This window comes from Balaenoptera musculus, chromosome 7, assembly GCF_009873245.2.
Source record: "Balaenoptera musculus isolate JJ_BM4_2016_0621 chromosome 7, mBalMus1.pri.v3, whole genome shotgun sequence".
In the NCBI taxonomy this organism is placed as follows: Eukaryota; Metazoa; Chordata; class Mammalia; order Artiodactyla; family Balaenopteridae; genus Balaenoptera; species Balaenoptera musculus.
The window spans coordinates 5,497,152-5,511,894 of NC_045791.1; the positions used below are offsets into that span (position 1 = coordinate 5,497,152).

Genomic DNA, 14,743 nt, shown 5'->3' on the forward strand with positions numbered 1-14,743 from the left:
AAATAAAACAACTTAATAAAATCTTCTAATATAAGCTCTATTACTAAGGGGAGTAAAAATCGATTTTTAAATTACCAAATGTCCAAAGCTTGGCTTTTATTTGATAATATATATTATACACGAACATGTATAACATATATTTTCTAATGATAAGCAAGTCTTACTAGCTTATTAGCTATTAATAATTAGCTTAGTAGTTTATTCACTGAATAGTTTAATAGGTATCCCTAAAGAAACCTAGAATAATAGAAACGTTGTAACAACAGGGAAGTCCCAATATAAAGAAAGGTTATGAAATCTCATTTGTGAAAATGCTGTCAGTAGTAGAAGCAGAATTAGGAATTGATAATTCTAGTACTAGTTCTGCTCACTCATTTTCTGAAATATCTTGCAAAGAACAAAAAAATATGTTTTTGCCTAAGTTTCTCCCGAGGAAAACATGAACCCTAGAAAAATTTCTAGGAGACTAAAGGCAGCATGTCGTAATCTTTTTACATCCACAAATCCAAATTTTCAAAATCACCAAATATTAGTTTAAAGTTAGCACTGATTTAATAAAATCAGGTCTTAGAACTTAATGCCATCTTAATTTTTTCCCTGACTTTACACTACTGTACTGACCTAAAATAAAATGGCTATTCTACATTTCCCTGCATTCAAGAGCCTAAAATCCCTTAAAAGAAAATGCATGTACTAATTGAATGATTCATGTAAATCGGTAATCTTCTCCTCCAAGGCATACCAATGTAGTGGTGGTCTTTCCCTGTCTGAAAGCAAACTACAGATCTGGATCTCAGCTTACCTAGCCAAAGGAAGACTTTCCCATTACTTGTCAACACTGGGCTGTACAACTCTCACTCTACTCCACAGCTAGACACAGAAATATGGCAAAATAAGAAACATTTCCTGGTAATGCACAGCTTCTCTAAAAATAGGTTTCTGAAAATATCCATTATCATAATGTATTAAATTATTTAGTGTCTCCTTGAGTGTGGCATTTTCTAGGCTTTCGAGTAACTGACATAGACATCATACCAACCTTATAATAGCTTATAGTCTAAGAAAACAGGTACTAAAACAGATTGATTATGATATGCAAGTAAATGCTTTGTATTCTTTGTAAGAATACAAAATGAATCTTAGCTTAGATTCCTACAGAGGCCATATGCACATAAATATATACTTTTCATATAATTACAGGAAAACTTCTTAAACATACATTCTTTTTCACTCCACTGCATAAATAAGTCTTACAACGTCTAAGTGTTAAACAGCCTTAAGAAAATTAATTACCAGATCCACTGAAGTAATCCATGGAAGACAGGAACAATACAAGATATTATTAAAAGGAATGCTGCCATTTGTTTATAGTATGCTTAAGTTTGCTTGCTTTTTGTTTTAAATTGTTTTTTAGCTTCTGATACCTGAGTAAAATATCGATAAAACTTCCACTGAGTAAAATATTGATAGTTTTACAGATGACATGATACGATGTCTGGGATTTGCTTTAAAATATTTTCGCGGGAGAAGGTAGGAGGGTGGTGGTGGTGACGGTTATTGGACTTGAGTTGACAATCACTAAAACTGGGTGACAGGTAGAGGGAGAGCACATTATATATACCATTCTCTCCACTTATAAACTTATTAACTTTCTTAAGGGCACAGAGTTAGTAAATGAAAAGTCTGGAATTTACATTCCAATCTCAATCACTCAAATCCATCATGCTGCATTCTCAGGCCATTATAATATCTCAATAAATGATTGTATAAGCACTCAATAAATGATTGCTTCAACTTCAATAGTAGAACTTTATTTACACAATATTTCTGTTAGTAACTATAGCTGCTCAAAACATACTCAGAGCTCTACTTCAATTAAATATATATCACTTCATGGACAACCAGAAAGCTACAAACCCTTCATTAGCATCAGGTCCAACCTAAAAATACACACAGGGGACTTCCCTGGTGGCGCAGTGGTTAAGAATCCGCCTGTCGATGCAGGGGACACGGGTTCGATCCCTAGTCCGGGAAGATCCCACATGCCGCGGAGCAACTAAGCCCATGTGCCACAACTACTGAGCCTGCGCTCTAGAGCCCACAAGCCACAACTACTGAGCCCGCAAGCCACAACCACTGAAGCCCGTGCACCTAGAGCCCGTCTCCGCAACGAGAGAAGCCACTGCAATGAGGAGCCCACGCGGCACAACTAGAGAAAGGCTGCACACAGCAACAAAGACCCAACGCAGCCAAAAGTCAAATAAATAAAATAAATAAATTTATTAAAAATTTTAAAAATAAAAATACACACAAGAATAGTTTTAGTTCCTAAGGGCCAGAAGCAAGGAAGACAAAATGTCTGTATTAGCTACATGCCTCGATGTGTGGAAAAAGATTCTGTCCCTTCACCCTCCCCCCAATGGACAGTGCTGTGACCCACCATCAATGTCTGCCACGGGCCCAGGAGGGAAGGATAGCGGCCTCAGCTAGCTCTGGAGGTGAATATAGAGTAGTTTCAAAAAAGCACAGCAGTGTTTTTGAGTTGCCTACACGTCCCATTTCCTTGGCAAACTGTTTGCAAATAGCCACAGAAGAGAAGTAAAAATAATGAACCAAAATGGCAAATGGCCAGGATATCATGAAAAGGGGCTATGTTTGTTATGGGTAAGTTGCAGTGAAGGAAACAGTTTACAATACTCACTTCACAGAGATCAAAGAAACTGAAAAAAAATTGATCAACTAAGGCTGACAATTTTAGCATACTTTCTCAAAAGTCTGTAAGTATATGCCATAAGACTCTTCTAAGACAATATACAAACACCAAGAAATTTGTTAGTGTAAGTGAGAGTAATGGGATGTAATCCAGTGAAGAGTGTTAAGCAGAATATCGTAAAACATGTTACGGTTAGTTGCACAAAATTATTTAGAAAGTGATAGTAAATCTCAATGACTTAGATTGACACCAGATAAATCATCCAAAATAAGATTAGCAGAAAGAAAGAAAAAATGTTCAGCTACAAGAGTCCTGGCTCAGGCGGTCCAGGACCTCACACGACCTTCAGACACTTCACTGTTACCACCACCAAGATCTAATGAAGCGCGGCCATTTGGGGGGCTCGACCTATTTATCAAATTAGTTATTGTGACATCACTATGAAATACATGCAGTGGAGTTTGGGGGTTTCTGGGGGTGAGACGGGGTTGTTGGAGTTTTGCGGGGGGAGGGGGTTTGCCATTTTATTGCGGAGGAAAGGGAGGCACAGAGAAGTGATGGGAGAAAGTCTGTTCAGCAGAAAGTCGGGGAGGCTCCTCAGCCAGTCAGACCGGCTCCCACACGTCCCACGTTCCCACTGGCCTCTCCTCAATACTGCACCAAACGAGGCTTTGCCTTAGAAGGCACAACTATCCGTACACACTGTCAACACAACAGACTCTCCATTCACGTCTTCCCAGGGATCAAGGGGAAGATGTCAGCAGATACAATTAGACCACAAAGTTAACTGATGTAACACAACAGTTCAAATTTCCAGCTCTATCAAATTCTGAAATTTACCCAATGCTTACGGTTCACCTACCTAAATGTATGCTTTAGAAAGATTCTCTACAGGTCCTAGCTATATGTTATTTGAGATACAATAAAAATAAGTTTCCCTCTATAAACAAAAAACCAACTAAAAGAGAGGTATCTGGTTACATTTATATTACAAACACTAACTAAAATGTACACGGGTTATAATCTCCCAAGAAATCATTGACTATATTGCATTTTATCAATTTTAAGACACTGTCAATTCTTTTTTCCAAGTTTGGGAGATCTTTTTTTTTTTGGCCGCGCCACGTGGCATGCGGGATCTTAGTTCCCTGACCAGGGATCAAACCAGCACCCCCTGCATCGAAGGCACAGAGTCTTAACCACTGGATTGCCAGGAAAGTCCCTGGGAGATCTTCTTCATTGAGAAACTGAGATGTATGTTTTCTTTTTTTCCTAAAAACCTATGTGTGGTTTCTACGATCCGTCTACTAACTCCTTCTTAGGGTTCATTTGAGCTGTTGTCAAGTTTCCTTCAACTTTGATTTTCTTCTGTACTCCCCAGACCAGGGAATCTCTTCTAGTTTGAGAGATAACAGTGGGAAGCTTGATGTGATTTACTGCATATTTGCTATGCTCTAAATCCCTTCAAGGCCTAGGCCTTTGAAACTCATTTTCTGCACCAAGACCCTAGGAACAAAGCGGGACAGAAATGGCTATGCAGGGGATCAGGCAGACAGGCACGAATCATCTTCTAGAGTTTCCTGTAGCCCCAGATGGTACAGTCCCAGCAGAGGAGCACTAAGGTAGAGATGGGGTAGGAGACTGGGGTCCAGTATGCTCCAGGAATAGCAGGATGAAATGCTGCCCAAAGACACTGTCAATTTTAAGACATACCATTGTTTTATGAAACACTGAGTGAAAGATGCCACCAATTTTAAGATAACATCTTGATTTGATTAAATGCATCCTGATTTTGGAGATGCTACAATCGGATAAAATGTGGCCACTTTCCCAGCTTCCCCCTGCACTCTCTTATTTTGGGATCTCCTTCCAAGTTCTTGGGAGGGGCATGTCCTCTTCTCCCACCTTGCCAAGCTCTCTTCTCTTCCTTTTATTAAACACCTCTTAACACCTTCTTCAAATAAATAGAAAATTTCTTTTAAGTACAACTCTCTCTTCCCTTATTACCACATTTACACTTTTCCTGGAAGATAACATAATAATTTAACCAATTCAATATATTTGTCTAAAGAAATCCCTAAAGATCTCTATCATCAATTCAGTCCTAGCCTGCTGACAGATGGTCTGTGTTCTAACAGCCTGTGAGCAGCACACAAGCACAGTGCACACTGAAAGAAGCTCTTACTAAATGCACGTGATGAGAATCTCACTCCCTAAAAAGCTCCTGCATATTCACTAGCAGAGCCTACATTTTCACTCAAACATGTGAAAGAAAAAAGAAATGTCCTCTTACCTGGTCTCTAACAACAACGGAGTGGAAAACCACTTTGCTGTAAGAGAGGTTGTAATGGCTTTTGAGTCTGCCTTTACCGAGGAAAACAGCCATAGTCCCGTGAGTGCAGTCAGAAGGCCCATTTTACGGCAAAGCCCTAAAAAGGGGAAAAAAAAAAGTTTCGCTGCAAGGCAATGTTTAAACCGGAATCTTAATAATTAGAGATACAAAGTAACATGACTATCACAGACATAAAAATGCTTCCAAAATGTAACAGCACCTACTATCTAGATAGTTCAGCAGATGTTTGCTGATGACTGACACACAACTAAAGGTGTGTCGTTCATTACACTCTCTCCTACAAAGGCTGCACTTCATCTCCTGGGTGCCTATACCACACAGAGATATAAAAGTCAGCTGGTGGCCCAGCAGGTTGCACACAATCATACTTTATGAAGCAGGAGAGTAAATAAAGCTGAGACAGATGAAAACACAAATGAAAGGTGTTACAGGTTGAACTGTATTCCCCCAAAAAGATAGAGTGAAGTCCTACCCCACCCCAGTACCTCAGAATGTGAACTTGCTTGGAAATACAGTCTTTACAGAGGTAATCATGTTAAAATGAGGTCACCAGGGTAGGCCCTGGTCCAATGACTGGTGTTATTAAAAGAAAGGGGCGGGGCGGAGGGGGGGGAATGTGGGCAGAGAGACAGGCATGCAGAGGGAAGACTACATGAAGAGACACAGGGAGAATGCCTGGTAAAGACGGGGGCAGACATTGGAATTATACTGCAAGCCACGAACACCTAGGGCTACCAGAAGCTGGAAGAGGCAAAGAAAGATCCTCCTCTACAGATTTCAGAAGGAACATGGTCCTGTGACACCTTAATTCAGCACTTCTAGCCTCCAAAAATTTGTGAGACAATAAACTGCTGTTCTAAGCCACCCAGTTTGTGGTAGTTTGTTATGGCAGCCTTAGGAAGCTAATAGGGTGGGTCTCGAATGTAAAATCAAATATAGGTTCTGGAATGAGGAAATGTAAGAACTCAACAGATCCCCATCTATAAAATCAGAAAGTTGGGGTCACTAGTGAATCAGCAGGGCCACAGAATGCAGGCCTCCTACACTCCCAGCGGCAGCCTCACCAAGCATGCCGAGATCCTTGGCGTCCACATCATTTCAGAAAAGGTCTCCGGCTGCAGACGTCTTTGATCTGTTTTTTCATCCCTGGAAGTCTGCCTAACAGAACCCTAATCAGACTTCCACTGTGATATAAATAGTCAGCATCCAAGTTCCCCCCATTTGAATGGGAACACTAAACCAAACTGGTGCTTCTGAATGTTAAGGTCTGGTAAAGCTCACCCCAATTCCTCGCCGCCAGTTATAATATACACTGCTGGGGGAGACGGCCCATATACCGGAGCAACCAGTCAGTATCTTCCTTTTACAAAAAGCCTTATCATTTGTGCCAACATCCTGCTTCGTATGACACACAATACCTCTAAAGAACAATGGTCCGCAGCGAAATGAATTCTACGAAATAGAAAAGTTGCTTTTAAAAGAGTCTGAAGTTCAGGCACTGCCAGCTTCTTTGGAAACAAAAAAAAATTAATATGAACATCCCACTTATAAATAAACACTAAAAAAAATCAACATCGATAAAGACTAGGACTAACCAAACTAGACCTCTGACAATGAAACCTGCTGGCCGTGATTCCTGGCTTGGGGGCGGGGGGCGGGGGGTGGGAGAGGAGAGGTCGGAGACGATGCAGGCCCCTCCCGGAATGTAGCAAAAGTTACTGACATTTCCCGCAGAGCAGCAAGCGAGGACCCAAACTTTTACATACAATTTCAGCCCACTCAACTCCCTCCGACACTCTCCCCGGAGGCCCACGGACGGTGGCCTCGGAAACCTGCCCCTCATGACAGAACAAACATGGGTTAGCAAGAAGAAAAAGCCTTTAGAGTCAGGCACCTGTGATCAATTCCTGAGTTTGCTACTTACTAGCAGTTTCACCCCAGGCATCTTACCTGATAACTCGCTCGCCCTTAGTCTCCCACTCTCTAAAACAGGAATAACAGTATCTGCCACAACATGCGCCACGAGGCGAACTGAGAAGGCAACATGAAAGTCACTTTGTAAAGTGTCAAGTACTACACCAGAACTAACTGCTCTAGTTAAAATATGTAAGGAAGAGAAACTAGAAACTGTCTTCTAAATTATAGAATAATAACTCATCGTTATTACAAGACCTCAAAAATATGCCTTGGAAATATATCCTCTGTGGCTAGGAAAAAAAAAATCAAAAAAATCCTCCCCCAAAGTCACGAAGTTTCTAAAGCGGAGACAGCGCATATGAACTATGTTCAAGCAGTATTAATGCTACAGCTATGTTCACCATTCTTCCTGAAGGGACCTAGACGTGTCATCCCGCAACAGTGGTGATTCCAGGTGAGAAATTAGATGCCGCGGCACAGTACTCCCAGGCCGAGGGCATGCACAGAGTGGGGAGGGGACACGGAGGGACAGAAGGCCCCAGGAAACACCCGCATTTACAGAGCAATTACTCCGGGCGAATCGCTCTGGACAGCGCCACTGCCAAGCGCTCTGCAAACGCGTTGCCCAGCCCTTCCACGCAAGGCCCCAGGAGACTGCAGTTCCCGAGCGGGGCAGCCTCGCCCACTTTGCCCACCAGAGCCAACAGCACAGGGCCTGGCCAACAGCAGGCAGTCCATAAATACGCTGCATAACGCGTGAAACACTATCATCCCTACTTGAAAAATAAGAAAATGAAGCTCAGAGAGGCTAAGTAACTTGCCCGACTAATAAATAGCAATGTTTGGAACCCACATCTGCCTGTTTTCAAAAGTTCCACAATACCATGCTCTCTGCCCCGGTCCTCTGGCTTTAAGAGGGGGTAAGAATCCACACTATGTAGACCCAGACTGAGCAAAGGACTTTATTACAAAACCCAAGGCAAGTCCAGGGATTTTCTAGGGGGGCAGAGTCCTCGGGACCCAGGTGGCTGAGAGAGGCAGAGCTTCAACTTGAAACCAAGGGTGTGAGCCTGAAGTTGGGAGCAAACCAAACCAAGCAACCAGCCTGAACAGATCCATAACTTGGGCTGGCTCTGGGGACTGAATGTGAGCTCCTCGAGCGCAGGGAGTTTTGTCGGTCACAGTCACATGCCTAGCATAATGCCTGGAACACAGGAGGCACTCAAAACAAAATAAACACAGACTTTGTTCACTAAGGGATGAATGAAAGCCACTGGAAGGAAGGGATGTGACACCAAGAGCAAAGGCGCTACAAAAAGCCTAAGACTTAAGAAGGGTGAAAATGAAAACTCTACGTACCATGACTCACCCAGAGATCCCCCTGCCCTCTTTAAAGAGACACAGAGTTTCTGGGGCACAGTACAGCATCAGTAGAGATGGGAAAGAGAGGAAAGCTACACATTAAAGAAGAGCTTTCCCACCCCCAGACCCCACATCCTTGACACCACAGGTAACACCAGAGGAAAAGGTTGTCCAGAGAAGTAGAAATAAGAACATCACTGAGTGGCCTTTTGTTTGAGGATGGCTTCATTCTACGAGATCCCTTATCACTCTGACCCTCTGACCTTAAAAGCAACCCTTACAAGCTGTGAAATAACAGCTGTCAGAATCTGCAGCGTGGCACTGCATGATTACAGGCATCACGTTTCCAGCATGATGGATAAATTAAAAACAGTCTTTAATAGGTTCTACGCCCAAAAGATTCATCTGTAAGATCTAGTGTGTGGCCCGGTTTCTTTAGTTTAAAGACACTATCTCTTGCTCAGTTATCAAAAATATTTATCAAAATTATATTATGGCAAATGTTTTTCACTTTTGGAAAACAGAAGAGGCATAAAATTATAAATCATCATCAACTTTTTCTTTTTCCATTTTTAAACTGAAGAAAATAGCTAACAAACTCAAGAAAAACCTTGCAGGGTGCAAGTTAATAAGTAGCCATCTGAGTTTCAACATATATGATAACAGCGAGGAAAAATATCAGGAAGTACCCTTCTTGGAAATAAATTTACTTCTGAAAAAATTAAACTTAATATACACTTATACCTATTAGCAAAACCCATTTGCTGTGAACCACACACATCCAATTTCGGATTAAAAGTAGATACTATACATCTAATATGAAAATGATCGCAAGTAACTGGACAAAAAGTCTAATAGGATTTTCTCCATAGTTCAATTTATTCACCTCAAGTTAAATATGCACTGTGAAGATGCCCTACTACTGTACAAAGCAACGTTTATTTCCTTCAATAAAAATGAGTTTCAGCTAAGTTTAACAAAAGCAAGTCAAATGGAAAGGCTACAATCAACCCAAATGTTGTGTTGTTGTCATGTAGCTATTTAAAATGTCTTCAAACATCACACAGTAAAGTTGGCTGGCCAAGTACACGATGAATGAATGTTTCCAATATAGTGTAACACAGTAAGGCATAAGACCCCAGGACTTTGAATGAACAAAATATGCTAGTTCTCAAATCGGGCAAGAAATGCAAAACGACCTAGAGATTCTGGCCAAGGAACACGAAGAGCTCACACCCATAACTTATTGGCGATGTACGCAGATGTTTCTCTTCTGGCAGGTCCCACACTAAAAGTGAAACCAGATCATCCAATTTTCAGCCACCAGATCCTCGTATTAAATGAAAACGGAACCAATATTCATCACCCGAATTCATTTTAGGGAAAAGAGAAATTTACAAAACGATCCATTCGTTCTCCAACCGGAGTCCTGCAAACTGCTGGTTCTAAGCCTACTTGGGGTCAGGCTTGGTCGAAATTCACGTTAGGGCACTTCCCCCACCTCCGTCTGCACTTGGGCACACGGGTCCCCAAGCTCTTCAATGAAGGCTCAAAACGGCTAAACAGAGCCCGCGACCACCCTCGCAGAGACGGTATATGCGCCCAGAGGACACCGAGGGACAACTCGGGGGACTCGCAAAGAAGGGGAGGGCTGGGATACAGGAGGGGAAACTGAGTCAGGGAAGAAACGGAAGCTCAAGGTGACCGGGACATAAGGTGGCCTCGCTCCCCAGACCCTCTCTCCGCCCGCGAGAACTCCCCACGCTCCCCCCAAGGGGTACCTGTCACCGGCCACGCAGCGGCAGCACACGCGCCGCCCGCAGCCCCTTTCCAGTCCATGCCGGGGTCGCGCTTCGTCCGCGACGGCACCTGCGACAACGCCGGGGCGGGGCGGGGCAGCGGCGGGGCGGCAGCAGCTGCGCCAGTGAGCGGCCGACACGCGCCTTTCCCGCGGCTCCGCTCGCAAGCCGGCCTCGCAAAGATACAGCCCAGCCGCCGATCGCCCTTTACTTCCGCTTCCTACTGGCTAGAGACGGAGGACTTCCGGCTACCGAGTCGCGGCCGGAGCCGCCCAGAGCGCCTCTCGGCCGCCATCTTACATCCGATGAGGCCCCGCCTCTCGCCTTGCTCTGTGCAGTTCAGTGTGATTAGGCAGGCGTCGGTCTTCGAGGTCGTGGGGGCACGTATAGGGGGACAGCTGAGACCCAGAAGCTTTAGCACAGGTGAAGCTGGGTTGGGGTTTCATACTTTTTTCTGTTTGGGGGAGCTTCAGAGTCTACTTCCTTAAACCCTTCTATTAAAAGCACTGTTGCACAGTATAGGACAAAATGACTCACTGTTTCTGAGCACGTTAGACTTCCATCTTAAACCGTAAGTTTTGATAGCTTCCGTTCCAGGTGATAGGGACAGAGTAAAGGGACAAAGTAGGTGATTAAATAGTTAATCCCACTAGGGGATTGTAAGTAGAAAAAAGTATGGGAAACCCCTGTAAGTTAGTGATCCCTCAAGAAAGCAGGTTTACTTAACCACAAAACCAAGCAGGCTTGCTTAGCAACAAAACCATGCAATAGAAGCACAAGACATGCCCCAAAACAAGAGAACAATGGTGGCATGAGACCCACATCCTGCCCAGTGAGCTCAGTAAGTTACTGACCCCTAGAACACATAAAAAACAATAATTTATGGAAAGGTAACATTTCACAATGAAAGATGCTCATTGTTCAGAGACCTGAAATAATTTTTCGATAGTGCCATGATAGTCCTAGCTTGACCATGTAGGGACAAGAAAACTCCCCTGCCCAACCTGGAGGAGGAGCTGATGATGGAAGCATGATGTCTACTCAAGAATGAGGAGGAAAGTGGTCTTTTCCCCCTCCCCACTTTTCCTTTGATTATAAAACTGTAGCCCACTAAGTTCTCAGGGAGCGACACCCTCTCGCCCGCGGGCTTGTAAGCCTCACAAACGTCGTATTCTAATAAATCACTTCTTATTCTAATAAATCACTTCTTATTCTAATAAATCACTTTGCCTCTCGCTGAATTCTTTCTGCATTGAGACGTAAAGGACCGGAACTCTTCGGAGCCCCCCCCCCAAAATGCCACCTAGCAGTTTCACAGGGAGCAGGGGAAAGGAAAGTTTTTTTTATTTTTATGAGATGATTTTGCTTATTTTATATGGGCAGTGGAAACTTAATCTGCAAAGGTTACTTTGTCCTTTAAATTATTTTTTTTGCAAATATAAATTACTATCTAAAATTATTTTAGGGCTTCCCTGGTGGCGCAGTGGTTGAGAATCTGCCTGCCAATGCAGGGGACACGGGTTCGGGCCCTGGTCTGGGAAGATCCCACATGCCGCGGAGCGACTGGGCCCGTGAGCCACAACTACTGAGCCTGCGCGTCTGGAGCCTGTGCTCCGCAACGGGAGAGGCCGCAATAGTGAGAGGCCCGTGCACCGCGATGAAGAGTGGCCCCCACTTGCCACAACTGGAGAAAGCCCTCGCACAGAAACGAAGACCCAACACAGCCAAAAATAAAATTAATTAATAAAAAAAAAAATCCACATAAAATTATTTTAGAATATGTGACACTGGACAGATCATTTTAGCCACCCGGAAATGAATACGTCTTTGGAGGGTATGTTTTTAACTCATAAAGTGAACTAAAAACCAAAAATACATTAAAAAGTACATAGAAAGTGTAAAATTTTAACTGACTTGATTATATGACACAAACAGTCCTTCGCTTGAGAATGGCAGAACAAGACTAAAAATACTTGCCTTAATCTGGTAACTGTATGTCTCTACTGTGCTTAAGAACTTCTGTAGCTGATTACTGGGCTTTCTGTTCCTTGCTGGACTAAAAGGAGTTCAAATAATTTTAAGGAATGGAAATGACTGTTTTAAAATTTATTTCTTAAGGGAGATTTTGTGTTAGTAGATTTCCATTGTGTGTTTTGTATCCCTTTTAAAATCACTTCAGGTGATGCTTCCATAAAAAAGGAATTGTTGTTTAATTCACCGAATTACAGAGTTAGTTTTTCACTCTCTGTTTTAACTTGGTCTTCTACTACTGATGCATGAATAGCACCAACATTTGCTTAGTTATAGCATACAATCAAGTGATAGTGCAGAACTTCTAAGAAAGTTGGGTTTCTCTTTTTCTAAAATTTTCTCAGAAAATTCAGTGCTATTTTATTTGACTAAATGCAGATTTTTTTATTGTTTTAACTTTTTATTTTGAAATAATTACAGAATCCCAGGAAGTTGCAAAGATAGTACAGTGAGGTCCCATGTACCTGGTTCTCCCAATGGTTACATCTCAAATAAGTATAGTACAGTCTCAAAACCAGAAAATTGACATTGGTACAATGTGTTTGTATAGTTTTGTCATTGTATCACTTGCGTAGATTTGTGTAACCACCACCAAAATCAAGAACTATTCCAGCACCACAAATATTTCCAGTGGGTTAGGGGGAAGGAAGGACAAGTAGGTGGAGCACAGAGGATTTTTAGGGCTGTGAAACTATTCTTTATGATATTCTAGGAATGGATACATGTAGTTACACCCTTGTCAAACCCACAGAATGTACACCAGGAACCCTAATGTAAACTATGGACTTTGAGTGGTAAGGATGTGCCAATGTAGGTTCATCAACTGTAGCAAATGTATCACTGTGGATGTTAATAGCAGAAGCGGCTGGGCATGTGTGGCGTTGGGGGTATCTGAGAACTCTCTGCACTTTCTGCTCATTTTGCTATGGCTCTAAAACTGCTCCAAAGTCCAAAATATGAAGTCTTTTTAAAAGTGAAAATCATAAATGTTAAAGATGGAAGGAATATAAGAAATAACCTAATCCTCTATTCTCGTTGAAAAAAATGAGTAAAAGTAAGACTCAAACTTTTAAAAATAATTGATAGACTTTATATTTTTAGTAGTTTTATATATTTTTTTTAATTTTATAGGAGTATAGTTGATTTAGAATGTTATGTTAGTTTCAGGTGTACAACACAGTGATTCAGTTATACATATACATATATTCATTCCTTTTTAGATTCTTTTCTCATATAGGTTATCACAGAATATTGAGTAGAGTTCCCTGTGTTATACAGTAGGTCCCTGTTGGTTATCTATCTTATATATAGTAGTGGGTGTATGTTCATCCCAAGCTCCTTTAGTACAGTTTTAATGTTACAGAATAATTGAGCAGATAGTACATACAGTTCCATATATCCATCCCACCCCAACACCTAACACCCAATACCAGTTTCCCCTAATATTAACATCTTGCACTAGTGTGGTACATTAGAGTTACGTATATATAATGGAATATTTGGAATAATTTTCAAACGGAATAATTTCCAAGCCACATATCTGACAAAGGAATTGAATCTAAAATACATAAAGGACTCTCAAAACTCAATATTGTGGAAATAATACTGATATATTATTATTAACTAAGGTCTATAGTTTACATCACAGTTCACTCTTAGCATTGTACAGTTTTATGGGTTTTTCACAAATGCATACATAATTATCATTACAGCTTCATGCAGAATAGTTTCACCCCTCTAATAATCCCCTGGGCTTCACCTATTCACCTCTGCCCCGAAATCCTGGCAACCACTGATCTTATCACCATCTGCTATAGACTGAATGTTTGTGTCATGTCCCTAAATTCATATGTTGAATCCTTCAATGTGATAATATTTGGAGGTGGAGCCTTTGGAAGGTGCTAGATCATGAGGGTGGAGCCCTTATGAATGGGGTTAGCGCCCTTATAGAAAAGACCCCAGAGAGCTCCCTTGCCTTTCTCCCATCTGAGGACACAAAGAGAAGTTCTTGCCTGTGGTCCACTTTGTCCATTAAAGTCTTTAGCATATTACACAAAGTTACTTTAAAATTCTAGTCTGATGTTTCCAAAATCTCAGCCATATTTGAGTCTGATCTGGTGCTTTATCTCTCCAGATTATATTTTTTCTTGAATTTCAGGATGGCTGTAATTTTTGCTTGAAACCCAGACATGATGTACTGGGTAAAAGGAACTGAGGTAAATAGACCATAGTATGAAGTTTTATGTGTTTTTGGCTAGGAGTTAGGCTGTGTTTACTGTTTGCTGTAGCTGTATATGTCAGAGACCTAAATTTCTTCCACTGTCCTTGTTTTTGTCTCCTCTTTTGTATTTGGGTTTCCCTAGAAGCTGCTTCTTAAATAGAGTCTTGACATTGTAGTTCTTTCAGCTGTAATCCACCTTATTATACAGGAGCCCTGTTGATATGGTGGTGAGGTTGATGAGAGGGAAAGTTCTACAACCCTATGATTAGCTCTCAGCTTTTAGGAGGCCTGTGCCCCTGGGCTGTGACCTTCATAAGTGCTTTTCCCATTTGTATGAGATAGGGTAG

General features: G+C 41.9%; 1 protein-coding gene across 2 annotated transcripts in view; it reads right to left on the reverse strand.

Annotated features, from left to right (window-relative positions):
- UGGT1 (UDP-glucose glycoprotein glucosyltransferase 1) overlaps positions 1 to 10,344 on the reverse strand; it is a 107,310-nt gene extending 96,966 nt beyond the window's left edge. For both annotated transcript variants that reach the window (XM_036857086.1, XM_036857085.1), the window contains exons 1-2: positions 10,127 to 10,344; positions 5,007 to 5,142 (exon numbers count right to left, since the gene is read on the reverse strand). In XM_036857086.1, the coding sequence (XP_036712981.1) occupies positions 5,007 to 5,142; positions 10,127 to 10,184 (194 nt within the window). In that variant the 5' untranslated portion in view covers positions 10,185 to 10,344. The remainder of the gene's footprint in view (positions 1 to 5,006; positions 5,143 to 10,126) is intronic.
- Between the last annotated feature and the right edge of the window lie 4,399 nt (positions 10,345 to 14,743).